Below are 25381 nucleotides of genomic sequence, written 5' to 3' on the forward strand. Positions count from 1 at the left end.
TCTGTTTTGGGATGTAAACCATGGTTGTTTTGGATTAATGAGTATTTCCATTTGATGTTCCATTTGAAGTCACTAGCTACTGCAGGTGTTCACTTCTGAATAATTAGCTCTTTTACTATCACAGACCTGTACAACTTGTGACCTACCAAACTGAATGCCAGTTTCTAGTGATTGCAGCCTGTAGGGCACAAAATAAATTCATGTGGCTGATGATAGCCTGGCAGAGTGAAAACCCGTGTGTGTAGGACTTGGCATATATGACCGCTGGACTGTGTTCAGGTTTCTAGGCCAAAACTTGGACAGGCCTATTTAGCAATACTTAATGTGATTTATCACTTTGATTCCAGTATTTCGGATTCTCAAGTGATCATTTTTTAAACCTCTTGCGTGTTCAAAACTAACTACTGTGTTGGGCTTATTTAAAAGGTCTGGGGACCTTAGGGTAAGGGGAGGGTAATAAATACGTTAATAATAAATAAATAATAAAAGCATGAGGCTCTAAAATGTTTTTGTTAAATGGTGTGAAATACAGTATTTTGTGTTTCAGGAATGCACCTAAAGTTATAGAAACATCAGGAGTTCATTTTCAGGTGAGAATTCTGTAGGGATTTTGACTTGTTATGTTGCATAACTTGGTAGGTTCTTTACCTGGGAGTTTGACATCTGGATATCTGCCTTACTTGGAAGCATTTTTTAAAAATGAAATAAATCTACAAATATTATAATAAAAATAAATTGTGCTAGGTTCTTTAATAGGCTAAGGACAGCTGATTCCTTCAGGGATCTCTTCTTGCCAGCTAGGCTTACAGTACAGCATAGTGCAGTGGTTCTCAACCAGTGTGCCGTCGCACCCTGGGGTGCCCTGAATGATGTTCACAGGTGCCACGGGCAACACTGTCCTCTGTTCCTTCCCTCCCTTCTTGGATGCCCTCTTATGTCTCTGTCTCCCCAAGGCTTGCACAGCTGTTTGTTGTAGCAGCCCTGGCTACAAGCTCCCTAGGCAAGTAGTGCCTCTGGGGCTGGTCAGGGGGTGCTGGTTGCCAGGAGCTGAGGCAGCCCAGGAGTAAGTAAGCAAACAAGCAAGCAAGCAGGCGAGGGAGCCTAGCCAGGCAGTCTGCCAGCCCTTGCTGTTGGGAATGGGCAAACGAGTCCCAGGCATGTGAGGAAGTGTGAGAAGGCACCTGTCTTTGGGATGGGGTGGGCAGCTCAGAGACCAGCGGCGGCAGCAGCGGCTGCCCAGAGGAGGCTGAGGGAACACTCTACAAGGGAGGGTGCTGGAAAAGGGTGAGGGGCTGCCAGCCCTTCAGGCAAGGGGTGACATAACCGGGCTCCTGAGCCCCACAGGGGTGCCGCAGAAAGAATGTAGATGGTTAAGGGAGCTGTGGATTCAAAAAAGTTGAAAACCTCTGGCAAAGTGAATAAAATATGTAATAAAAACTATTGTTATGGTCCTGTACATCTCAAGAACACCAACCCTATATAATAATTTTCTTGGGGACACTATCCTAATCATATATACTCAGTGGTACCTCCCATTGAGTTCAGTGGGACTTACTTCCAGAAAAGTGGGTATAGGATTTCACTCTAAATCCAGGATATATACCTTTTCAAACAGGCTATGTATGAGCATCTGGGAGAACTGCTGGCAGTTTTACTTACCCTGGATGAGATAATAGACAACCACGCTACCCTGAAAGAGCACTGGACTATGTACAAAAGGTATGTGGATAAATTCTTACATTTATTTCTACTGGTACTGTAGAAAAATAAAAGTAGCATCAATACCTTGGTCACTTAAACAGATGTTGATGCTTCACCGCAACTTTTCACTAGTGTGTGTTTTGCAACTCTGGTATTCAGGCCTTAATTTCCTGTATTTTGCCACCAACCGGAGCAACATTAAGCTTTTATTGCATGTTTCTAATTATTCCTACAGTGACCAGCTGGTGTGAACTGTTGTTAAATTGTCAAGCGTGTGATGGTTCAATCAATCAATCAATCAATCAATCAAGGTTAACACCCTTCACCGTAATTAGGAAAGCATTTTTCTTCTTCATTAATCCCCTGGGCATAATGGTAATCATGGCATAGTGCAGTCCCAAATGCCTTGTGTCCCAGAAGTGTAGCTGCGCAGTCAAGGCCACTGATTGAAGTTGTGCCAGGGCTTTTTTGTAAACGAAACAAGCAAAAATCTTAGGTCAGCTCATATTATTCAAATATGATATTATCCCCCCACGTCATTCATAAGTGTGTGAATACAAAGTTTGCTCCTCCAGATTATTCCTCCTAAACAATTCCTTCCATCCCGTACACATTTAGGAATGTTGTCTTTCTTTTAAGTAGATTTTTTATTTTTTATTGCTTTATTAGGTTACTAAAATCTGTCCGTCATAATCCTTCTAAATTTGGAGTGCAGGAAGATAAGCTGAAGCCATTTGAAAAGTTGCTATTAAAACTAGAAAACCAATTACTGGATGGGACGATATTCCAGGTAACATAATAAATAATAGAGCTTATTTCTTAATAGAGTTCAGATGTGGTTTGTAAGATTTATGGAGTAAAATGTTTCTTTTCTGAAAATGTCATCGCTTAATTGGTGTGTTTAAATTTTAAATGGTATGCTGTTGGTATCCTCTCCTCAGTTATTTATCTAATATATTCTGACTGGGAGCTAAAGAGCTACTTTAGGTGCACCCAAGAGCTTGCATATACCAAGTGCAATTTTTGATCAGTTTTCTTTTAAAAGCATTCCATATTGCAAATCACTTTTGAAACTTCCCTCAGATTAGAAGCAGCTTGCTAAGTGGGGCAGAGAGCTACAGTTTGGAAAAAGGAAAAAGGAAAGAAAAAAATCAAGGCACACAGAATTATTTGGGAGACATCCACTTATGGACTTTCTCCTGTGCTCTCTTCTCCTTTCTTCTGCAGCCCTCACAGATCTCCTCTAGTGGGTTGGAGGACCCTCCAGACCATATATGAGGGGCATGAAGGAGGAGAAGCAGGAGATGTCCATTGCATAAGCAAATGCCCTGTACATTGGAACCTCGGGTTGTGAACGTGATCCGTGCGAGAGGCACGTTCGCCATCTGCAGCGTTCGCAACCCACAGTGCTGCTTCTGCGCACGCATGGGTTGCGATTTGGCGCTTCTGCACATGCGCAAAGCACCGAAACCCGGAAGTAACCTGTTCTGGTACTTCTGGGTTTGGCGCGGTGCTCAACCCGAAAACTGTAACCTGAAGGGTCTGTAACTCGAGGTACCACTGTACTATATTTCTAGAATCAGTCAAGTTGCAGCTGAGTCTTTTTTGTGATCTGTAGTAAAAGTATCAAAAGTTTTAGATGCCTCCTTTGTTGTTACCTTATATATAATTAACAGTAACGTTTCTTATTGCAGAAATAAGCTTTTAATAATTTTCATATAATAGTTTTTACTATGTTAGAAAAGTATATGGGTTTTATTTTATTGTACTTTGAAATTAACTGCTACTTGTATTGAAATTAATAGTTACTCATATTGGTACTTGTACTGGGCTCAGCTGACAATTAACAGTCAATGAATCAATCTTAATCGCCTTTTGATTAGATTTTCAGTATGGTTTCATTTGAACTGAACACTCCCCAAATAAAGCACAACTTGCCAGTTGAATTGTCTCCATCATGGAATTCTGATTGATTTGCAATCATCTATTAATATGTTGTGCTCGTATTCTCCATGGCACTAATGTTGTAAATCACTCTTGTTTCTCTTGTCCTCATTCAGGCCTGTATAGAGCAACAATTTGATTGCCTCAATGGTGGAGTGTCAGTGTCGAAGAACAGCACTTTTGCTGAGGAGTTCGCACATAGTATTCGCACAATTTTTGCAAATGTTGAAGCTAAGCTTGGTAATGCAAGATGGATTTTTTTCTTTGCATTGACATTATTGTTTGTAAAAGTTGTTATATTGTTTGTCTCGTGGCAGACTTCAAAACTATTCTTTTCTGTGTGTATTTGTACAAGGTGAACCCTCAGAAATTGACCAGAGAGATAAGTACGTAGGAATTTGTGGGCTGTTTGTACTGCATTTTCAGATTTTTCGGACAGTAGACAAGAAATTTTACAAATCGTTACTGGACATTTGCAAAAAGGTGAAGATTTTGTAATTTTCCTCTAATAATTAAATTTCACAAACAACTTAAAAATAAAAACCTCTTATAAAAATATAGTAACAGTATCTAGTTACAAGGTCTCACTAGTAACTCCAGCTTTAAAATAATTTAGCTAGGGTTTTTTTCTGTTTTCATAGTTTCCATTTGTTGTCCTTTCTGAATAACAATTATGTTTTGTGTATAGCAAAGGAACCGACAATATGTTATCTTTACAGTACTCGAGTTGCCTTGTCAATGAATGTTGCAATAATTTTATTGTGGTCAAAAACTGCTATTTTTGCCATTAATTGCAAGTGTGTGATTTGGGCAGCTATTGCCTTTGATAATGGTCCTATTCGTGTGTTATTCACATGTAGGATATTGCTGTGATTACTTGGAGCACGGCTGCTTTTAGTTCCACCTCTTAATGCTGAGTCTCCTTCCTCAAACAGCCACACATTTTGTGCAGTTGTTTGAAGAAAACCCCTAGCATGTGAACGCCTGCTCACATTTAGGGCCTAGTCACAATTAGGACCCCTGGTTGCCCATGTTGGGGCTTATCTTTGGTCAGCTGCAGGCAGTGCATGATGGTTTGAGGAAGAAGATGAGGAACTGGAAGTATGGCCTTGGTCTCATTAGTTACTGCAATGTCCTGCATGTGAGTAATGCACGGGCTAATAACCACCATAAACAGTCCAATCTTAACCATGTTTACTCAGAAATAAGTGGTGCTTCCTTCAATGCTTCAAAATAAATTTGCCCAGAATTTCAGCTTAAATGAAACATTGAGAGGTACACCTGTTTCTTTTCATCCTTTCTCTGACATGGGCATAGATGCTGTAAGCCACCTTTTTTAAAAAAGGCAAAACTGTTCTATCCAGGGATTTAGCAGTGATTGCACTAATCTCTTTTTATGCCCATTCACTGTTGAAGTAGCATGCACTGAATTGGTACAGTTGTCATACCTGTTCTAGTTGCTCTGGTACTCAAGGAATGAATCCTAAGATGCTATGGACTGTGTGTAGCTTAGTTCAGTCCCGCTACGCCTCCTCCTCCTTAATCTCCGAAACATGTTCTGATAATTCTGTTCCCTGTTGGTGCTGCAGGGTGTAGACTCGGCAGCAGAGCCTAAAATCCTATGCAAACATTCATGTGAAATGAAGTGAGATTACTTAAAACTGGGCTTAGAACTGGCTATCTTGAAATACCTATAGGACAATCCTACATATGTGAATGTGGTGTAGCAGTTTTCAATATCAAGTCTAATATGATATCTTTCTCTCTCCACCCCCTCCATCCTTCATCCAAATGTTACTGTTGCTGCTCCAGGTGCCAGCTATTACACTTACAGCTAATATCATTTGGTTTGCTGACAACTTTCTCATTCAGAAGGTGCCAGCTGCTGCCAAGCTTCTGGACAGGAAGAATTTTCATTCCATTAAAATACACAGAGAAACTTTTCTACAGCAGAAGGCTCAGTCACTTACCAAGTAAGGTTTGAAGAGTGGTGAGCTCTCCCCCCCCCCCACCTGTATGGTTCCTACTCTGTAAATCAAAAATATTTGTAAACTGAAAAAAATAGGAGCTAATTGACATTCCTGTTCTTTTCCAGTTATGAAAACAGCCAAGCCCCCCTCTTTTGGTGGGGATTTTATGTTCCATGGCCATTGTGTCCAGATAAAAGTATTCAGGAATAGGGTATTAAATTCCAATGCTGAAGACATGTGCTTTATTCTCTTGAATATTCTAACCTATTTTAATATTATATATTTAAATGGTTTTAAGCTGCCCTGTGAAGGGTAGGTAAGAAATCTAAATAATACAAAAAATAAATTGTTACACTGGCTCAGTTTTGTGTTTTATTTAAAGCCTGATATATTCACCTTGGATTAGTCAAGCTCACCAAGCAGTTAATTTTCAGGATAATTTACACTGGCAGAAATTTGGCATGTCAAATTGTGATTTGCATTAACCATAATTCAAAACCCAAATCATTGTTTGGCTGCTATTTTTCATACAAGCACTCAGCTTCGTAACTTGTCTCCATGGCCCAACAATCCCTTAAAGAAGAGTGATGGCTGAAGTTATGTTGGGCATTGTGCCAAATCATAGCATAAACCTGTAACAAACTATGGCTCTTGACAAACAATGGCATGCCAATTCAGATGTTTCAAACCCCAGCTCAGCTTCTTTAACATTGGTTAAAGCTGTATCTGACTGAACCATTACATAACCATTACTTGTTTTCTTTCCAGAGAGATGCAGTCATATTACGTTTTTGTGACCTCATGGATGATGAAAATGGAATCTATTTTGTCAAAGGAACAACAAATGGATAAGTTTGCAGAAGATCTCACTAATAGGTGCAACGTTTTTATACAGGTGTGTTCTAGGTTCCAAAGCAACATGGCTGGAAAATGCTGTGAGATATATATATAGATAGATAGATAGATAGATAGATATAGATATAGATATATATAGATATACATAGAGTTAACTTTATATTTCTTGAGTACCATTTACTGAAGAAGAAACGGCTGAAACGGTCTATTACTACAATTGCTTACTAATGAATGTAAGGTTAATACATATAGTAATTTCTTTATATAGCCTAAGTGAATATATTTATTTATGACTGGCATTATCAAATTAAATTTTGCTAGCTCTGCAATTTTCAAACTTTTGTTTCACAGATTAATAGGCTTGGTTCAGATATGATTCCTATCACTGGCTTGATGCTGTGTGGGAAAAGTACTCTTTGTCACCCCACACTGATCACTGCACACACTTACTCATGTGACAAACCATAGTTTGCTGTCGTATCTGAACTGGTAAATTATGATATACTTTTCTTGGTTGTAGAATAAGCACAAACCAGAGTTTCCCTTGTTTGGATGTAACAGGCAACCATGGTTTCCTACAAGAGGAAGGAAGCCCTAGGCTCATTCCAGACTCGTTCATTTAATGCTAAACAATTCTACATTGCAATGTCTCAACCAAGCCATCTTCTCAAACAGGGAAATAGGGGTTCTGTTTTGTTTCCCTATATCAGTAATTATTATTTAACGTATTTATACTCCACTTTTTCCCCAAGTTGTGATTCACTAGCGAAAGCTCAGAGCTTTCCACATTAACTTGTGTGAGAAGCTTTATCAGGCTTCCCTGCTTGCTGTGTAACAATAGGGAGTGAAGGTTGGTGGAGTCAGCCTTGTGGTATTCTAGAAAAGGGACTACCAAGGAAGGAATAAAATCACTTGCATTGTAGAAATCGGGAAATCGATTAATAGTTCATGTTTCAGTAGGTTAGTGCTTGTTTACTTCTAATTCCATAATGTTTAATTCAATTGTATATTGAACAGCTGTATTTGTGTGTGATAGAACCGATTTTGGAGACAAAAAAATATTTATGATGCAGTAGAGATGTAATGGTGATTCACGTTCCCCTCCCAATTTATCTCTAGGGGTTTCTGTACGCTTACAGCCTTAGTAACATCATTAAAACTACAATGAATCTGCACATGTCAATGCAGAAGCCAATGACTAAAACCTCAGTGAAAGCATTGTGCAGGCTTGTGGAACTTCTCAAAGTAAGTTGCAATATTCATCTCCTTGGTGACCCTAACATTTGCAGTAGTCCTTTTGCAGGTGTGTTAAGACCTGCGTGCTTTAATTTATGAGCTGGAAAGACAAAATATATAAACAATAATTCAGTCAAAGTATACTTATCTAAATGATTTACATCTCTCCAGAGCCATACATTTTGGGTCTCTAAGTTGTCTTTATTTGCATCTTTTCTGGGTAAAATATATTTACTGTAATTCTGAAACCACTATAGGTCAGGTTCTCAAAATAGGGTGCCTAAGCTGAAGTTCTGTGCTAATACAATTGATACTCCATTTGTGGAACTCCTGGAGATATGCTCACCCCCCTCAGTATTGTCATTTTGGCACCTTTTGAAGACACTTCAGAGATAGTTTAGGTATTAGGACTGACTATGTTGCTCTTACTTCTGTTCTTACTCTTCCTACATAATGCAGTTATCTTTCTGCCTTTGCCAATCCAGTCACAATGGTTGCTTGTTTTGCTATCTGCTGTAAATGGTCCCATGTTCTTTTAGAGGAAGCATGTTTTAGAAATTGATAGATACAATCAGCAGCAATTACGCCTAATTTTAGTTGCACCAGCGGTCTGTTGCCGCTAATGGTCTCTTTTAAAATGTGCATTTGACTGTGGTCTAAACCTTCATTATAGCTATCAGTGATGCCAGCATGATTTGTACTTGCTGACATAGCAGCAAATATAGTATACTGCTTTTGACGGGAATATTAACATATAGCTGCAAGTTGATTTTGATGGAACATCCAAGTATAGCTACCTTGTTAAAAATTCAAATTGTATTTCATAATGAATTTAGCTGTTGAAGATTTGGATAAAGTAGTTCTTTGCATGGAAGAATAGGCATAATGTGATTCAAATAACAGAATTGTGATGTTAACTCGTGTTCTGAAATCTGGTCAACTGCAGGCAATACAACATACATTTTACAGAAGAAGTATGATTGTCGCTGATTCAGTAACGCACATAATTCAGCACCTACAGCATCAGGCTCTTAATGCTATTGCTATAGCCAAGGTAAGCAAAAAGTTTCAGTAAGTAGTTTACTGTTCGGTATAGTTAAAATGAGTAGCTTTATAACAGTTGGGCTGCTTCATTTATGCATTTTTAGTGATAGAAACCAGCTAAAGAGGTCAAATAGTTGGGAGGTAAGCAGTGTTGATGATAGCAGTCATATGTCATTATGTGAACAAGCTCCAGGTTCCTAGTGTGCAACTGTGAGGAGGAGATTTGAAGCTTTCTGTTTTTCAATGGAATTCTGTTTGTCAATGCTATATATCTGAAGCTGGACAAACTGGTTAGGCTTAATGGTGCTTTACGGAAACAAGCCAGTTGACTAATATAGTTATCATTAACCGCTGTTTAGGAGTCAAACACAACACTACACTGCGGTTAATTGAAAGTGAAAGTAAATGTTTTTGATTGCCCTTATAATTAGTGCCAGAAGAGCCTTGGTGATGGGGGAGACTGGGGATTATTTATATAATATTAAGCCATAGATTATTGCATCTGAATGCAGTCAATGTATGTTTTACATTGCTGAGAAAATATGTATGGAATTTCATACTTACTCACATACTGAACACTTTGGTGAGTTTCCTCAACTGCAAAGTTGATGTTAATATGTGAAGCAGAACATGGGTGAATGATCACCAAAGGAGAGAATGATCACACAGATGATAATAATATGTAGCACTAGGGATGTTTCCAGCTTAAACTCCATTGAGGTTAAAATGAATCTGTGCTCCAGCGGAAGTCCTGCATGTTTCAAAAGGGCTTGTGCTGAAGAGTCTCAGATAGACTAGCATTTTGAAAGCAACAAGGATATTCCCTAGAGTCTAAGCTAAACCTGAGTAACTTCAGAGTTGCATTAATGTGCTGACTATACTTAATTTGGGATAAAGGGGGAGGGGCTACTTTGGGGATAGCTTTTCTTGCTAAGATTTGTGTAAGATTATGATATGTATATTAAATGTGGCTTAGCTCGACCTTGAGACCAAAAATGCAAATAATGTGGTAGGCTCATAAATGCAATACAGAATTTGCTGTTGAATTTTCCATAAATACTAAACTCCAAATGCTCTCTTCTATGCTTTTTTAAATGAAGAAAAGAGTTATTTCAGACAAGAAGTACAGCGAACAGCGCCTTGATGTACTCTCTGCTCTTGTATTGGCTGAGAACACCCTCAACGGTCCTAGCACAAAACAGAGACGACTAATTATTTCCCTCGCTCTCAGTGTGGGCACACAAATGGTAAGCACAACAATTCCTTCCATAATTGCAATATTTATCATTTCTGTTAGCAGCAATCATATAGGGAATTGCATAGTCACTGATTAAGGCACAGCCATCAAATTAACTTTTGTTATTATTATTGGATTGATGCTCTTGCATGTCTATCTCCTCCTTTCCTTTCTCCCTTTCAGAAAACATTTAAAGACGAAGAGCTCCTTCCTCTCCAAGTAGTTATGAAGAAGCTGGCCTTAATCAGTGAACTTAAAGAACGGTAGGTAATGCTATGGAATGAAATTCTGTAGACTTTCAGCACAAGACACCACCTTCTTGACTCCTGTAGAGTGCTATTCATCATCATATGTGATAGTCAGGATTTTGTATACTTAGTATGAAACTTGGCTTTAAGCACAGAGTTCAGCATCCTGAAGAATGAATTCCATTCTTGTTTCTTAAAAACTGTTTTTTTCACCCCTGTGACTTGTGAACATCAGCTTGAAAGTGTGCTATATTATAAGGTTATTTCTGTTTGAGATCATTGCTGTTGGAATGATAATTCTTTGCTTTCTTTCTCAGTAGTAACATTGCTCCTTTTTCCCTTCTAGAGTCCAAGCACAATGTGACTGTTGCTTCTTGTATTGGCACAGAACTGTATTTCCAATTTATCTTGATGATGTCTATGAAAATGCAGTGGATGCTGCTAGGTTACATGTAAGTAAAAGAAATATACGAAATAGGAAGGTGGGCTAAACAAAACCATGGTTTGAGATTATGGCTTGCTAATTAACTTTGGTTAGAAGAAAGCACAGTTCCCAAAGGTCTTGCATAATGTGGAGTTGTGGAAGCCTGTAAAGAGGAGAAGGGTGAGCACACAAACTTCTGGTTAATTTGTGATCACCCTGAGATTCTGTGAAGCAGTCCAGCGAGTTCTGTGACAACAAAAGTTGTAATGGCAGTCAAATGCACCCAATGTATTATATCTGTTGAGCAGCAGCCATGGGGATTAAATGCACCTTTCAAGCAGTTGTCTTGAGGATCCCTTCCCCTTCATTCCTTCTCTTGCTGCACTTTCCACAGTTTTAATCAGTAGCAGGGTGGTGCAGGCAGAGCAGTGTTGTTTACTTGGCTTCATATTTGCTTCTCTTTTAATGTTGACTGAGAGATAAGAGACAAAGCCTTAAGGATGACAAGCAAAGCAAAGCCTTCTCCCATCAGAGGAGATCAGGAGATGGACAGCAAAGTTTTTCAAAATCTCATACAGTAGTTCCTCTTAATAAGTTCAATTCTGACTGTCTCTCACTTGCTCTCCCAATAATCAGCTCCCCTTTAAAAAAAGTTTTACAGTGGTACCTTGCAAGACGAACGCCTCGCAAGACGGAAAACCCGCTAGACGAAAGGGTTTTCCGTTTTGGAGGCGCTTCGCAAGACGAATTTCCCTATGGGCTTGCTTCGCAAGACGACAGCCCATAGGGAAATATCCGGGACAGCGGGGAAGCGCAGCGCGTCTTCCCCACTGTCCTCGGACCTCCTCCGAAGCCGGGCGGTGGGGCGGGAACGCCTCCTCCCGCCGCCGCCGGGCTTCAGAACGCTGCTCTGAAGCCGGGCGGCGGGCCGGGAACACCTTCTGAAGGCGGGCGGGGGGCGAAAGTCTTTGTCCCCCCTGCCTGCCTTCCCAGGGGCTTTTAAATCGCCCCGGACAGCGGAGAAGTACTCCGCTGTCCCGGGGCAATTTTAAAATGCCGCCCGCCAGCATTTTAAGATCGCCCGGACAGCGGAGAAGTCCTCCGCTGTCCCGGGGTTTTTTAAAATGCTGGGGGTGGGAAGAAAAGCCCTTGTCCCCCCCCCCCCAGCCTTCAGAAGAGGTCCGGGGACAGACTGTCCCCGGACCTGGTCTGAAGGCGGTTTCCCTAGGAACGCATTAATTGATTTTCAATGCATTCCTATGGGAAACCGTGCATCGCAAGACGAAAAACTCGCAAGATGAAGAGACTTGCGGAACGAATTAATTTCGTCTTGCGAGGCACCACTGTAAAAGAATTTACTGTGAGGGTTCTGCCAAAGTTTTTTGTTTTTTTTAAGTGAAGGGTTCTACTACTGCAAAAAGTGTGAGAACCACTGACCTAAAGTTTAACTTTATTTTTAATTTTGTTTATTTAACAAAATGTATACACCCCTGTGGTGAAACCTCTAAGCAGTTTACAAGAGTTTGAACGGTTTGTTATTAAGCTTGCTTGTTTCAACTAACCTTAGTTAAGCTTAACCTCAGTTTAGGATTCTGATGGCATTCTAAACTGTTATTAATCTAGAACTGAAGTGGAAGCTTTCAATTTCTTAGTGCTGTGCTGGAGTTGGATGGGGGATGAATTGCTCAGCTTTCAGGCTCACTGAGTCTTGTTCTGATAAACCATGATTTAGCATTCTATCTGAATGTAGTTTTAGAGAATAATTGAGGTTCAGGATCCTGAGTCCTAATTGCTCAGATTCCCTTTTAGTGCATGCTGTTGCTTGGGTTCTTTATCAATTTACACTTTTTTTTACAGTACATGTTTAGTGCGTTGCGGGATTGTGTACCAGCTATGATGCATTCAAGGCACTTGGAGTCCCATGAAATACTTTTGGAAAGCTATGACAAAGAAATCATGGATGTTTTAAACAAGGTGATGGTGCAAGCATTTTATTTACTTTGAATGAAAGCAGTACAGAGCAATCTGAGAATATTTAAATCTGCCAGTGTTGAGGATTTCTGTTGGAATTCTACAAATTCTTAAAGTTAATAGAAACTCACATTCTTTATTGCTCTAGTCTCATTTTCCCTCAATTATTCATCTGCTTTAGGTTTATGCTAACGTTTGTTGAGTTGTGGTTATATACTTGTATCACAATGTAGTGTTTATATAACACTGCATATTCTAATTTCCTATTCAGTTGTCTCTCCTCTTTCCCTTTGCATCTTGTGTAGATTTAGCTTCCAAGGCAGAGCTTAAAAAAAAATTAACATACATAATGTACTGTTTATATTTTAAGTGACCAACAGTCACCAAACCTTTGGGGAGAATGGCCACTATTAGAGAGTGTGGGTTGTATCCAGTACTGTCATTCTGTTTGTGCAACAGAACTTCCTCCTTCTCTCATCTGCAACCCCTTGTGCACCCTCAAAGGGGATACTACTTTGTCTGTGTATCTATACAAGCACAGAGTATATGCAATAACTCACTTTTTCAGCCTAATGTTGAATTAAAAATAATCTAATTTAGTCCCTCATTGGAGAAGGAAAACCATCTTTTTGGATCTCCTGTTTCTTTGTAGAACTATTTTATTGGGGAATAAATGTCTTGTGAAGATTAGTTTTTCACCCCATGAAAATAGTGTTTGTTGTGATTTTACTTGAGCAGCACCTGCTGGACAAACTATGCAAAGAAATAGAAAAGGACCTTCGCCTTTCTGTGCACACACACTTGAAACTAGATGACAGAAATCCCTTCAGAGTCGGAATGAAAGACCTTGCCCACTTCTTCACCTTGAACCCAATTCGTTTTTTCAATCGGTTCATAGATATCAAAGGTAGGCTTTACTTAATGTTCACTTTCAAAGCTTAATACTTTTTCTGTGAAGTAAAATTCATCCCTCCTCTCTCTCTCTCTCTCTCTCTCTCTCTCTGCTTTTTTGAGGAAATCTGTCCTCAATATGCTGATATGATCAGTGTAGCTCCAGCAGGTACTTTTACTCGAAGCATTTCTAATGTTACTTTATTTCTAGAGTTCTGAATAACCTTAGAGTTGGGATGAATATGCATTCCTTCTCTTTTCCTCTGCCCTTTTCTCCAAGTATTCATTGTGAAAATGACTGTTCCTTTCACCCCCCTCTTTTTGCAGCCTACGTGACACATTACCTAGACAAGACTTTCTACAACCTTACTACAGTAGCTCTGCATGACTGGGCCACCTATAGCGAGATGAGGAATTTAGCAATGCAGCGCTATGGTTTAACTATGACAGAAGCACATCTTCCTAGTCAGACTTTAGAACAGGTACATCATATTTATGCTTGTGTCTCTGTATTTTTTAAAAAACAGGATTTTGTGACTTGCTGAAGTACAGTACTTAATGCTTCTGGTATTTTTGCTTTTTAAAAGTTTCAAATAACAGCACTTATTTGGATTATTTCCAGATGTGATGTAGTTAAATTGCCTACTGTTTTTTCAGGGCCTTGATGTTCTGGAAATTATGAGGAATATTCATGTATTTGTATCCCGTTACCTCTACAATCTCAATAATCAGGTGAGAGCAGGGGGTATGTCTACACTTTAAAAAGCAAATCTTATTGCTGCTGATTTCCATTTAATAGCTATTATAATTATATAGCAATTTTTTAATTGCAGATCTTCATTGAGAGAATCAGCAATAACAAGCATCTGAACACCATAAATATCAGGCACATTGCTAATTCAATTCGAACACATGGCACAGGAATCATGAACACAACTGTGAGTATTTTGTGTTGTTCCCAGAACAGCTGCTGAGCTGGCATTTACTGACCTTTTATTTAAAACTGCATTGTGAACAGCACAAGCAATTGGAGGAAAGTGGTTTCACATGCTGGGTTAATTTGAGCACAAAGAGGACATCTGTGTATGTAAGAGGGGCAAATTTTAAAATACTCTGAGAAAAAAGATGAGATTAAACTATGAAACAAGCATTTTCATTTTTCCAAATTATGATAGTTCATAAATTTGTGTGTGCAAGATGCCACTTAACAGTATATTGCGATGGAGAGATAAGTATGCCAGCCCAGCTCCTTTCCTCCCTCCTTTCCATCTCGCCCTAGTGTGCAATTTCCAGACAGTAAGCTGAGATGCAGTAGTGTGCATTGAGGGGATGGGAGTATATTTACATTATCCTTGTTGTCTTCTTCTGCACAATTTTAAGGGGATAGTTTTGATGTGTAAGCCCCAATTCCTGATGAGACTTTTCTCTCCCATGTCCTATCTAGGATTCTTTGTCCAGCTAAGAATGCCTTCTGCTGTTCACTTATTCACACAATAACTTCAGATTAACAAATGCTCAGTGTACCAAAACATATTGACTTGGGTAGGACTGTAACATTATAAGTGAGCTATTGATGGTTTTGAGTCTTGGGATCAGTATCACAAGTCACTGGGGAAATGTCTTCTAGTCAGTCGTCTTCATACTGTACTTTTCCCTACTTTTCTTCAGGTAAATTTCACATACCAGTTTCTGAGAAAGAAATTTTATATCTTCAGCCAGTTCATGTATGACGAGCACATCAAATCCAGATTGATCAAAGATATCAGATTCTTTAGGGAAGTTAAAGATCAAAATGACCACAAGGTATGTTGTTTGTGAAACCATTGCTAAGAACTACAAGATTGATAGTTGATTTGAATCTCTCTCTCGAGATAAACAATGCCCATGTAAATATAATTATAAAAGCCTGGTTTTTATTTTCCTTCAACGCCACTCCTTCTGATAGTGAGTTTGGCGGTGAATTCTATCAGGATTGTATCCAAAATTGGGCCACTGGGAAACGAGGAGGAACCTCAAATAGCCTAATGAATTCATTGAGTAACCACAGAATTACTCAATGATTGGAAAAGAAAAATGGAACATGGGGATAGAATCTGTGCTTGGAGAGCACACACACCTGCTCATGTTAGGAGGGAGGATAAATTGTAGCATTTTGTTGCAGGTTCCATTTACTGGCCTAAATGCACAGAAGCAATATATGTCTAAAATATAGTTGTGCATCTCTCTTTAGCTGCAAAACTCACATTTTGAATGTTCTAAAATGTTTTGCAAGGTAACGGATCTTACTAAAATGTGTTTCCAAGAGAGATTGATATTTGCTTTCGAATTTTACATTATTTTGGTTTATATAGCATGCTAGGGGTTACTATTTTAGAAGAACAAAAGTGTTTGGGTGTTTGGAAAAATACAATGGGGCTGACAAAGGTATTTCAAGTTACTTACTGTATTTCTTCAACCTTAAAATAATTTTTCTAGTACCCCTTTGAGAGAGCAGAGAAATTCAACCGAGGGATCAGAAAACTTGGAATTACACCTGATGGACAAAGTTACCTTGACCAGTTCAGGCAACTAATAAGTCAGATAGGTATGAAAATATATTGTAAACACTATTTTGAGATATATTGCTAGAATCCAAAAAGCTATCAGGTGGGACTGGGCATACCTAATGGGCTTGTCTACATTTTTCCCCCTTGGAACAGCAGTTCCAATATTCTATCACTTGGGAAGTTCCCTCAGTTTCAAAAGTATCTGGTCAAAGTTGGGGCAGGGTAGGTGACGAAAAAACACAAGCTTCCTTTGGCCCAAGAGACAGTAATCAAAGTTGTTGAGCTTTTTTTAGGGAAGAGGAAAGCCCCAATTTTAGGGGGGGGGTTGGGGGAAAGAAGAACAGCGAACAGCCTCACTCAGTAAGCTCTGTCGTCTGTTCTGCATATCGTGCAACAATGGAGGGTGGGGCGAGGGAGCTAATGAAAGGGACCCAGTGATTGACCACGATCCACCAAAACCTCCCGGGGATCTACCAGTAGATTGTGATCAACCTGTTGGACATCCCTGGTGTAGTTATTTCAACCCTGAAACCTAACATTTTGTTCACTTTATTAAATTATAAAAGACAGTGAGCACAACCTGGCCAAAACCAAGTATGTACTTTGAAGTCTAACAAATTGCAATGGACTAGATTAACTAAACGCATTGGCTATACAGCGCTAATATGCACATTAGTCTTCACTATAACACATTCTGTAAAGGGCACTACTTATTGGTTGCCAGTGAATTCTCCCAATGTGACTTGTTTGTTTACAGATGAAATAGTATTGTGTGGGGATGGAGAGGAGATGCAGCTTTATCAGATGTCTCCAACAGGTTTTAACTTTCTAAATGGACTTAGTGTCATTAAATTCTGAATGCTCGGTTACTTAATTCCAGGTACTTATTCTTGTTGCCTATATATTTTATTTTTAAAGGGAATGCCATGGGCTACGTCCGAATGATAAGATCTGGTGGACTTCATTGCTGTAGTAGTGCAATTAGGTATGCAACCAAAGATTTCAGTTTGCTTGTCTATGCTTCTGTAAAGCAAAGTGGGGAGCCTGTATCCCACAGACCACATGCACCTCTAACCTATTTTCATGCCAATCAGAAGCTGCAATTTGGTTTTTGAACGTTTTGGAAGTCGAGCGGGCTTCCGAAACGGATTCCGTTCGACTTCCAAGGTACGACTGTATGTCTTTTCAGATTTGGATAGGGATAGTTTTATTTCGATCAAATCTGTGTGAGGTTATATATAGATTCAATGTAAAGTATTATGCAAGGCTATCCTCTCTGTAACGGAGCAATCTTGATAGTTTGCATACACTATGTAATACTCCTCCCTCCCCCCAAATCATGCTCATCCTTGCCATATTCTTTTTTCTTCTTGGTTAGACTAGAAAGTCATTCCATGGGATTTGTGAGCCAGAGAATCAAGCAGTGTGGAGGTCAGGGTTCTTTTTTAGAAAGCAAACCTTTGGTCATAGTGTAAAAATAAAAGCAAGCTTGTGATAAAGATCTGAACAGAAGTAATGTAAGAAATACGAAGCTTAAGTTAGCGTTTTTATACAAATCATGATATATAATTGTGAATGAGTGAATCGCATATGAAACTTGTAGGTTTGTTCCTGATATTGAAGATATCATTAATTTTGAAGAACTTGTGAAGGAGGAAGGTCTTGCTGAAGAAACACAAAAAGCAGCCAGGTAACCTTACTTGATGCATCGACAAAATTCTTGCACAAACTGTTCCTTTAAAAACCGCCTCCAAGCATTTTCAAGTGTATCTCTCTTTTATAGGCAACTGGATTCCGTACTTAGTGATCTCACACGCAATTCTGCAGAAGGCACAGAGTATTTCAAAATGCTTGTAGATGTGTTTGCTCCTGAGTTTCGCAGTTCAAAGAACATGCACCTACGCAACTTTTACATCATTGTTCCACCATTGGTTAGTTTTGATCTTTCTTGGTTGGTTTAAACGATAAGCCATTTAGTTACATGTGCTTGTGTTAAAACTGGTAATTTTTTGTAAGGTTGCACTAAGTTTATTAAATCACCATATGAATTGCCCCTCCCCCTCTACTAAGGTATGGGGGCATGTTATATGCCATTGTTGTACTGATATCCATAAAAAGCATGTCCTTTTCATGTAGAAAGTTACAGGCTAAACCATTACCTGAAACCCTTTAACAAGGAATGCTAACATGGCTGGGAAATACTTGTGTCTGAATGAGCAGATGGACACCAAGTGACTGGCTAGATGAATTGTTAATCAGACTCTGATATTGATATAAATAATCTTGAATAACAAATATTTTTTTAAAAATACTCCTGCTCCCTCCCACCCACCCAAAAAAAATGCTTGAGGGGATGTGTAATATATATATATATTTGGAGAATGTTTAAATACTGTTCTAGAAGGGGCTGTAAATCTCCAGACAGCTAGCAATTATTGTATGAGAACACCACATTGTGTCATGGGCAACCTTTGCTCTCCCCAACTCCCCGTCTGAAAAATCTGGTGAGAAAAGCGGGCTATCAGTCTGGCCTGTGGGAAAAAATCATATTTGACTGACGGGTAGGATGTGCTCTGAATTTGAATGAATTCATGAAGACCTCTCCTCAAGTAGTGGGATGACAGAAGAGCTGTGTCACCCAATAACACCTGATAACTTGCTGCCTTTTGGAACAACTCCTTATGTCTTATTTTTAGGCTCTCAACTTCATAGAACATTCAATCAGCTGCAAGGAGAAGCTGAATAAGAAGAACAAAGCTGGTGCAGCTTTCACCGATGATGGTTTTGCCATGGGTGAGTTCAGGAACCATATTGAGTCTTCATAGGTAACTATCATAAATTGCAGGTTTTGAGGTTTTGTATGGAAGGGGCCATAGTTCAGTGGTAGAGCACAAGCTGTGCATGCAGAAAATCCACGTTTAATCCCTGGTTTCTCCAGTCAAAAGGATCTGGGCTAGTGGAATTGTGAAAAGGATATATCTGCTTGAGATCTTGGAGAGTTACTGACAGTCAGAGAACTGTTCTAGATGGTTCAAAAATCTGACATGTATGAAGTATCTTCATACGTGATCATATATAGCTCTCAGCTAAGTGTATTCAAAGTGCGCCCTACAAGATGCAGAAAAGATGCGTCCTTAGCTAGGTGGTCAGTGTGCAGTGTTGAGGTGAGGGGTAGAGAATTGAGTTTTTCCCCATGGAGTTACCTCAGCGGATGATGATTGAGTAGGCTTTGCTTTCTTCAATCTGTAATGGATTTCACAAACATTCAAGTGCTTCTGGCAAATGTTTCACAGGTGAAGTTTCTTCTCTCACAAACAACTGCACTCACTTGCTTATGTGATCCCCAAAGCAGATTGGAGAGAGGAGTTTGAAAAATTGGCCCCTTGCTACCCTTTTCAAATTTTCACCGCACTCTCTTCCCCTATGGGCAGAGATGCAAACCTGATTGTGAGCTTTCTGTGGGCAGAAAACCAGCTTTTTAAAAAATGTAAATGAATAAATATTGACACGTACCACTATATAAGCATTGTATAACAAGCATACAACCCTGAAGACTTGTAGAGAGGGGGGAAATTGAGCTGGTGAGAAAATGATTCTGATTTTAATGATCAAAGACCTGTTTGATGTACATGCGCAGAATACGTTTGTAAATTTTTACTGCTTTGAAGAATGGGGTGCTTAACTTGAACGACTTGTTTTTTTGTTTGTTTTTTTAATCTGTAGGTGTAGCTTACATTTTGAAGCTTTTGGACCAGTACCAAGAATTTGACTCTCTCCATTGGTTCCAGTCAGTTCGAGAGAAATACGTGAGAGAGATCAGAGCATTAGCAAAACAACAGAACGTTCAATCAGCTGTCCAAGATGAAAAGCTGCTACAGACTATGAACCTTACTCACAAGCGACTGGAAGTTTGTTTGCAGGTATCAGTCTCTGTCAGAGATCAGGGAAAGGTGGTGGGAGGCGCATATATATATATAAATATTTAAGAACATAGAAATGCCAGACAGCAAACATGGCTCCTTTTTGGATAACTTTCCCCCCTAACAGCTTTCCCCCTAACATTTAATTAGTGGGCATCACACCTGAATCTACCCTTCGATGTAACCCTGTAAGCATGAAGAATAGGCTGCAGTTAGGCAGAGAGAGCGGCACCTTTACAACATCCAGCCAAATACATGCTTTATTACTAGCTGATGATAAACTTAAAAATTTAGATTTGGAATTGGGGGTCCTCAACAAGTAAAGTGTGGGGATTCCAAATGAGAGAACCACTCATTTGGAAGTCTTGAGAACCACTGATTTGTGAGTAGAATTGAGGGGGACAGGAAATGGATATTTACTGACGTGCTGCTTTTTAGGACAGTGACATTTGTAGCAGACGTTAAGTTTATGGGATTGTAAATAGTTATTGTGGAAGGAAAGGTCTGCAGGATTTATTTATTTTTTTATAAAAAACAACAACCTGCAGAGACAAAGTGGAAATGACCAAATTACTAGTAGTGTGTCAGGTATGAAGCAAACTTTGATTTGAAAGTGTGGTTCTGCCTTTCCCCGTATTTGATCAATAAAAAACCAGTGCAATTGATAGTGCAGATAAAAATTAGGAAGCACTGTAATTGTTTTTTAGGGGGTTTCTGGTATCAGTGCACTTTAATCAGGTACTGTGAAGATTCTCTTTCTGTGGCATGCTAAGACTTGCTGAGAATTTCTTTAATTTTTCATAGGAGTTTGAACTGCTTTATTTCTCACTAAGCAGCGCAAGGATCTTTTTTAGAGCCGATAAAACTGCAGCAGAAGAAAATCAAGAGAAAAAAGACAGAGGTTAGTAAAAAAAAAAATCATCTTGTCTCTGGGAAAGTCATGTTTGTGGTTAAAAACAAAAGCATTGTAAAAGCAGTGCTGAGAATATAAAATTCTTGTGACGTTCTACCTCTTTTGTATTTCAGAAGAACCTGGAAAAACAAGCAATGGGGACCTGTCCAACTCTAGTTCTGCAGATCCTGTTGTGAAATGAGAGCCTTGGTATGCCTTTTGATTCTGTACAATGTAATTATGCAGCCCCAAATTTGTAAAAGTATACTGGTGATCACTGAGAATAACAATCACGCTTAAGCTGAAATAACTCCCTGTGTTCTACAGATCTTTTGGCGGTCTTGGAAAAATGTTCATTTCTTTAAACTGCTCCCACGTTGCCAGGGATAATATCACACTGGTATTTAGCACTGTGGTATTGGTCCCTCCACAATGTGATTCCCGATTACTAATCTGAGGAAGTGGTGTTAGCCCGGGCCGAGCAGATGCGGGGTTTGGAATGGTGCAGAACAGGAAGAAAACTGGTGGATATTGGCATGATATTTTAAACAGACTTTATACATGCATATAGTTTAAATTCCATTAATATTTCATTGCTTTTTAATCAATTCTGTCTGTGATCCACCTTGAGTCCCCTCAGGGAATAAGGTGATATATTCAGAAATATATCATCATCATCATCATCAGAGTGGCTTTTAAGATAAATATCTGCTGTACCAAAATTGCTAGTTTGAGCAAAAAGGAAAGAAGCAAAACTAGCAGGTAATTGGTGCAGCCCTAGTTAGACAGAATGACGTGTTTACCTGCTTATAGCTTCCTTCCTGGTTTGTAAGGAATCACCATTGTATTTGCCATCTCTTATTGCAAAGGAAGTTAATATGAATTGTTGGAGCTGCTTAACATGTTAAAATACGAACAGAATATGCAATAAATCTTCAACTCTTTTTTTGCTTTGTTTTATAGACATATAGAGCAATGGGACCAAACTGGCATGGAACTTTTCACCTTTCACCTTCTGAATCTGATAGTGACCCAGAAGTGCCATGAACTGTAGAGTAACCCATACTCTCACAACTAAAAAAAAATATTACAAGTCATCCTTTCTGTTGACATTTCACTGAAGTCTGTTCTTTAGCCTAATGTATGATTTTTGTCAGGGAGATTTTGTGTCTTATTTTGATTCAGTTCAATAACTTAAAAAATATATATTTTGCATTTGATTTAATCACAACCTTGACATTGCAGTTGCTGCTTAATTCTGTCTGTGTTCACTTCAGCACTAATGTCCCCATTTAAAAATCTGTCATAGTTCATAGACCTTTGGAATCCAAAGAACATGCCAATTTAGAGGGCCAGTCTCTGTCTTTCAGAGACTGACACTGTACAAACATGTAAATTTAAGGCACTTCTGTTATAATAAACATTCATTGCCATTTCTGCTTTTTTGGCCTCTAATTTGGGAATCCTTAGTTTAGGGCATCCCATGTGCCTGAATTGTGCAGTGCTAACCAAACTAACATGGTCTTGGTAACTTATAAAAACAAACATCTGTAGCCTTCATTGGGGTCTAAACTCATGTACATGCTCTGCTTCTGTGAATATATACATATGTACAGTCCTATGGCTTTCTTTGTGAATATAGAATGGTAGTTAACTGCACTCTGAACATTTTTCATCATGTAAACCAATTTAATAGATGAACAGTTTTAAGTCTTTAATGTGACTTCCAGTTTACATTTTATTTTTTTTGAGCAAGTAGTAATACATTCCTTCTGGTGCCATGGCATAGGATCTTATACTTCATCACACAGTTATGTACATGTGATGGGTTAAAATTGTGAATACCTGCAGCTATGTTAAAAGCAAAAACAGCGGCACTAAAAAGATACCGAGGTACTATTTTTCCTTTACCCTTCCCACCTTTAAATGCTGTTTTCAAACATGAAAGCAACACCTATGGCCACTTTTTCATAGGCTCAGTTTGCAAAAGCCAGAAATAAAGGGAAGTCTTCTTTTCAAATTCTTACACATGGTTGAATTGTCAGGATCTTCCTCTTCATGAATTAACAGGATGTGGACCTACAAGCCTCTTCCTCTAACAAAAGTCTAAGTGAAGAACAAACCCCGGGAGCAAACATTTCGTAGGCTTAAAATGACTGTTAATAATAAGCTTATTTAGCCTAGCAGGCGTGGTAAAATGGGTCAATACAGCAATGCTATCATAATACTTTTTGACTGTGCACTTGTATGTTTGAGTCCTGCTACATGTTGTCATTGAAGTAAATTTGACAAGTCCCATCTGATTCAGTTCAAATTCTCAGGAAGGAAGGGGACCAAATATTAACATGTCTTGCTCTAATTCATTTTGCAGAACCATTTTGTTTCATTATCTCAGGTTTCTTTTGTTCTGTTTGATATTCTGTACATACTGTTAATAAATGTAACTTTGGAAAGTGGATTTATTTTACTTCGTGTGTACTCAGTCTGAGACTGGTTTTAGTTTTCATAAAGCAGCTAAAAAGTTGCATCTTTCAGATGGCATATTGACACCAGAAGAAGAGCCTGAGATTTTATAGTGCAAATGCTATAGTTTCATGCTTAGGAATAGTTGTTAGAATATTTATGTCCTCTTTTCTGAAGCCAGGACAAGTTAAGCAACCACAGTTCCAAACATTCACACCATTCAGTTTAGTTCAAATAAGACTTTACTCTAGCATTATTGCTAAATAGTTGCATTGCAAAATGTGGACCCTGTTTGTTAACATTAAAACATATTTTAACATCAAAAATATCCACCAGGGTTGGGGAATCAGGTGAACTTCATTAGATCTGGCTCTGTTCTTGAATGTTACTTGAATTTAAGATAGTAAACCCAGAACTTCTCCCACTACAGTACTGCTCACCCCAGAAGCATCAATGCCACACTGGTAAGATCATACAGACAATATTAGGCTTATATTGGTCCTTGTATGGAGAGCCATGCAGCCTTGATACCTGCTTTCATTTCTAAGTCGCACAAGTGCATCTCAGGCTGCCTCCATCTAGGTTATAAACAACCACCCCCACACTGAACTGAGCTTACTCTTGAGCAAGCCTCCTTTGTGTTAAACCTAGAAGGGCACTAACTCAACCTTGTAGATCAGTATGAAAAAGAAAATGTTTAGCTGGCTCAAGTGAGAGGCTGAGACTTATGAGGAGGTTAATGCAAGTAGCTGCTAGTCTACCTGCCACCTCATTCTAGGGCAGAGTGCCTGCTTTACTGAATCTACAAGTATGGTCCCTGCAAAATGGTAGGCACTTAAGAGAGATATTATCTAGAGTAAGCTTTCAGTATTAAAGTATAAAAATAGATAATAGGAAAGTGATTTATCAAATAGATCTGTAAACAGCCTAGCTCAAAATAGTGTTCCTGTTATCCCTCTCAGAAGTACAACAGAGCCTAAAAACTTCACACAGAAGCAAACACATTTAACTATCACTGGTAGCAATCAGTAAGTGACCATGTTGGGAAAGAATTTCAAAGATTGTCAGTTTATCACACCAGAAATCCAGACCAAGCTCTCCACATGCTATCTCTTAAGTACTCACATTGGATAGTTGAGAGAGTGTGGGCTATTATGTGCAACACCACTGCTACTTAAAAAAAAACCACAGCTTATGCTTCTGACTCCTCCTGCCCATCTCCCTGTACTGTGTTGTCCTCTTCTGACTGCTCATTCAAGAGCACAAACTTCCCATCATTGGTTAGTGGCACAGACGACATTAACTGAGCTAGTGCTTCCGGATCCTATAATGAAAACATAATGAGAGTCAGTGGAATAGTTATCCAATTATCTGTCATTGGGGGCCTCAGTTGTTCTCAGCAACCTAATTCGTTGCCTACTTTTAAAACAACACTAGATCACACTGCTTAAATGAGTTCTAAGTCAAGATGATAAAAACAGTGAATTGACAAGACTAGATTAAAGCAAGCTTCATTCCACAATGAGGATCCTTGCGTGCTTTGGATTGGCTATATAGTATGCTGCAAAAACAAAGTTGAAATTGCAGCTCATTTTCAATGTGCTGACACCCAGGCACACAATCTATGTGGGACTGTGCCCCCCCAAAAAATCTCTGGCAGCTGCACAGCACAGGTGCACATGGCATGGTGATATCGCACAGCTCTGGGCCCCTTCAATTGCAGGGGCAAGGTGATGTACCTGCCAACACCTATATATAGCTAAAATGGTATTTGTAAACTCTTTACCCTACTGGGTTGATATTGTGAGCTTTATGGGTACAACATGCTCTGCTAGTTAACATGTACTTGAAAAATGCAGAGAAACTAATAGTTAAGTCCTTTGTCATTCAATTTATGTTTAAATGCATTTTATTTAATGTTGGTGCAGAAACTTGCATTTCTCAATATGTACAGGAAGACCTGAAATGGATCCAAACAAGTAACAGTAGAAGAAAAACCCCAGACAGTTAAAGTTCCTGTTTGGGTGGCAGGTTAACAC

At 39.0% G+C, this 25381-nt stretch overlaps 2 protein-coding genes across 5 annotated transcripts in view; one reads left to right on the forward strand and one right to left on the reverse strand.

The window, feature by feature from the left end:
* Positions 1-23337, forward strand: part of WASHC4 (WASH complex subunit 4) — a 39054-nt gene extending 15717 nt beyond the window's left edge. For 2 of the 3 annotated variants that reach the window (XM_083462148.1, XM_083462150.1), the window contains exons 8-34: positions 548-590; positions 1616-1719; positions 2371-2491; positions 3762-3885; positions 4001-4128; positions 5458-5618; positions 6384-6510; positions 7590-7715; positions 8653-8760; positions 9851-9997; positions 10171-10250; positions 10582-10687; positions 12517-12633; positions 13369-13537; positions 13849-14003; positions 14179-14253; positions 14355-14459; positions 15190-15324; positions 15997-16105; positions 16986-17052; positions 17671-17757; positions 17851-17998; positions 18764-18860; positions 19791-19987; positions 20792-20888; positions 21014-21089; positions 21843-23337. In XM_083462148.1, the coding sequence (XP_083318274.1) occupies positions 548-590; positions 1616-1719; positions 2371-2491; positions 3762-3885; positions 4001-4128; positions 5458-5618; positions 6384-6510; positions 7590-7715; positions 8653-8760; positions 9851-9997; positions 10171-10250; positions 10582-10687; positions 12517-12633; positions 13369-13537; positions 13849-14003; positions 14179-14253; positions 14355-14459; positions 15190-15324; positions 15997-16105; positions 16986-17052; positions 17671-17757; positions 17851-17998; positions 18764-18860; positions 19791-19987; positions 20792-20888; positions 21014-21081 (3001 nt within the window). In that variant the 3' untranslated portion in view covers positions 21082-21089; positions 21843-23337. The remainder of the gene's footprint in view (positions 1-547; positions 591-1615; positions 1720-2370; positions 2492-3761; positions 3886-4000; positions 4129-5457; positions 5619-6383; positions 6511-7589; positions 7716-8652; positions 8761-9850; positions 9998-10170; positions 10251-10581; positions 10688-12516; positions 12634-13368; positions 13538-13848; positions 14004-14178; positions 14254-14354; positions 14460-15189; positions 15325-15996; positions 16106-16985; positions 17053-17670; positions 17758-17850; positions 17999-18763; positions 18861-19790; positions 19988-20791; positions 20889-21013; positions 21090-21842) is intronic. The other variant, XM_083462149.1, reaches the window with a different exon arrangement.
* The window catches only part of APPL2 (adaptor protein, phosphotyrosine interacting with PH domain and leucine zipper 2), a 31998-nt gene continuing 29164 nt past the window's right edge, over positions 22548-25381 (reverse strand). For both annotated transcript variants that reach the window (XM_083462163.1, XM_083462162.1), the window contains exon 21: positions 22548-24666. In XM_083462163.1, the coding sequence (XP_083318289.1) occupies positions 24535-24666 (132 nt within the window). In that variant the 3' untranslated portion in view covers positions 22548-24534. The remainder of the gene's footprint in view (positions 24667-25381) is intronic.

Source organism: Podarcis liolepis (genome assembly GCF_965112155.1).
Source record: "Podarcis liolepis genome assembly, chromosome: 10".
Lineage (NCBI taxonomy): Eukaryota > Metazoa > Chordata > Lepidosauria > Squamata > Lacertidae > Podarcis > Podarcis liolepis.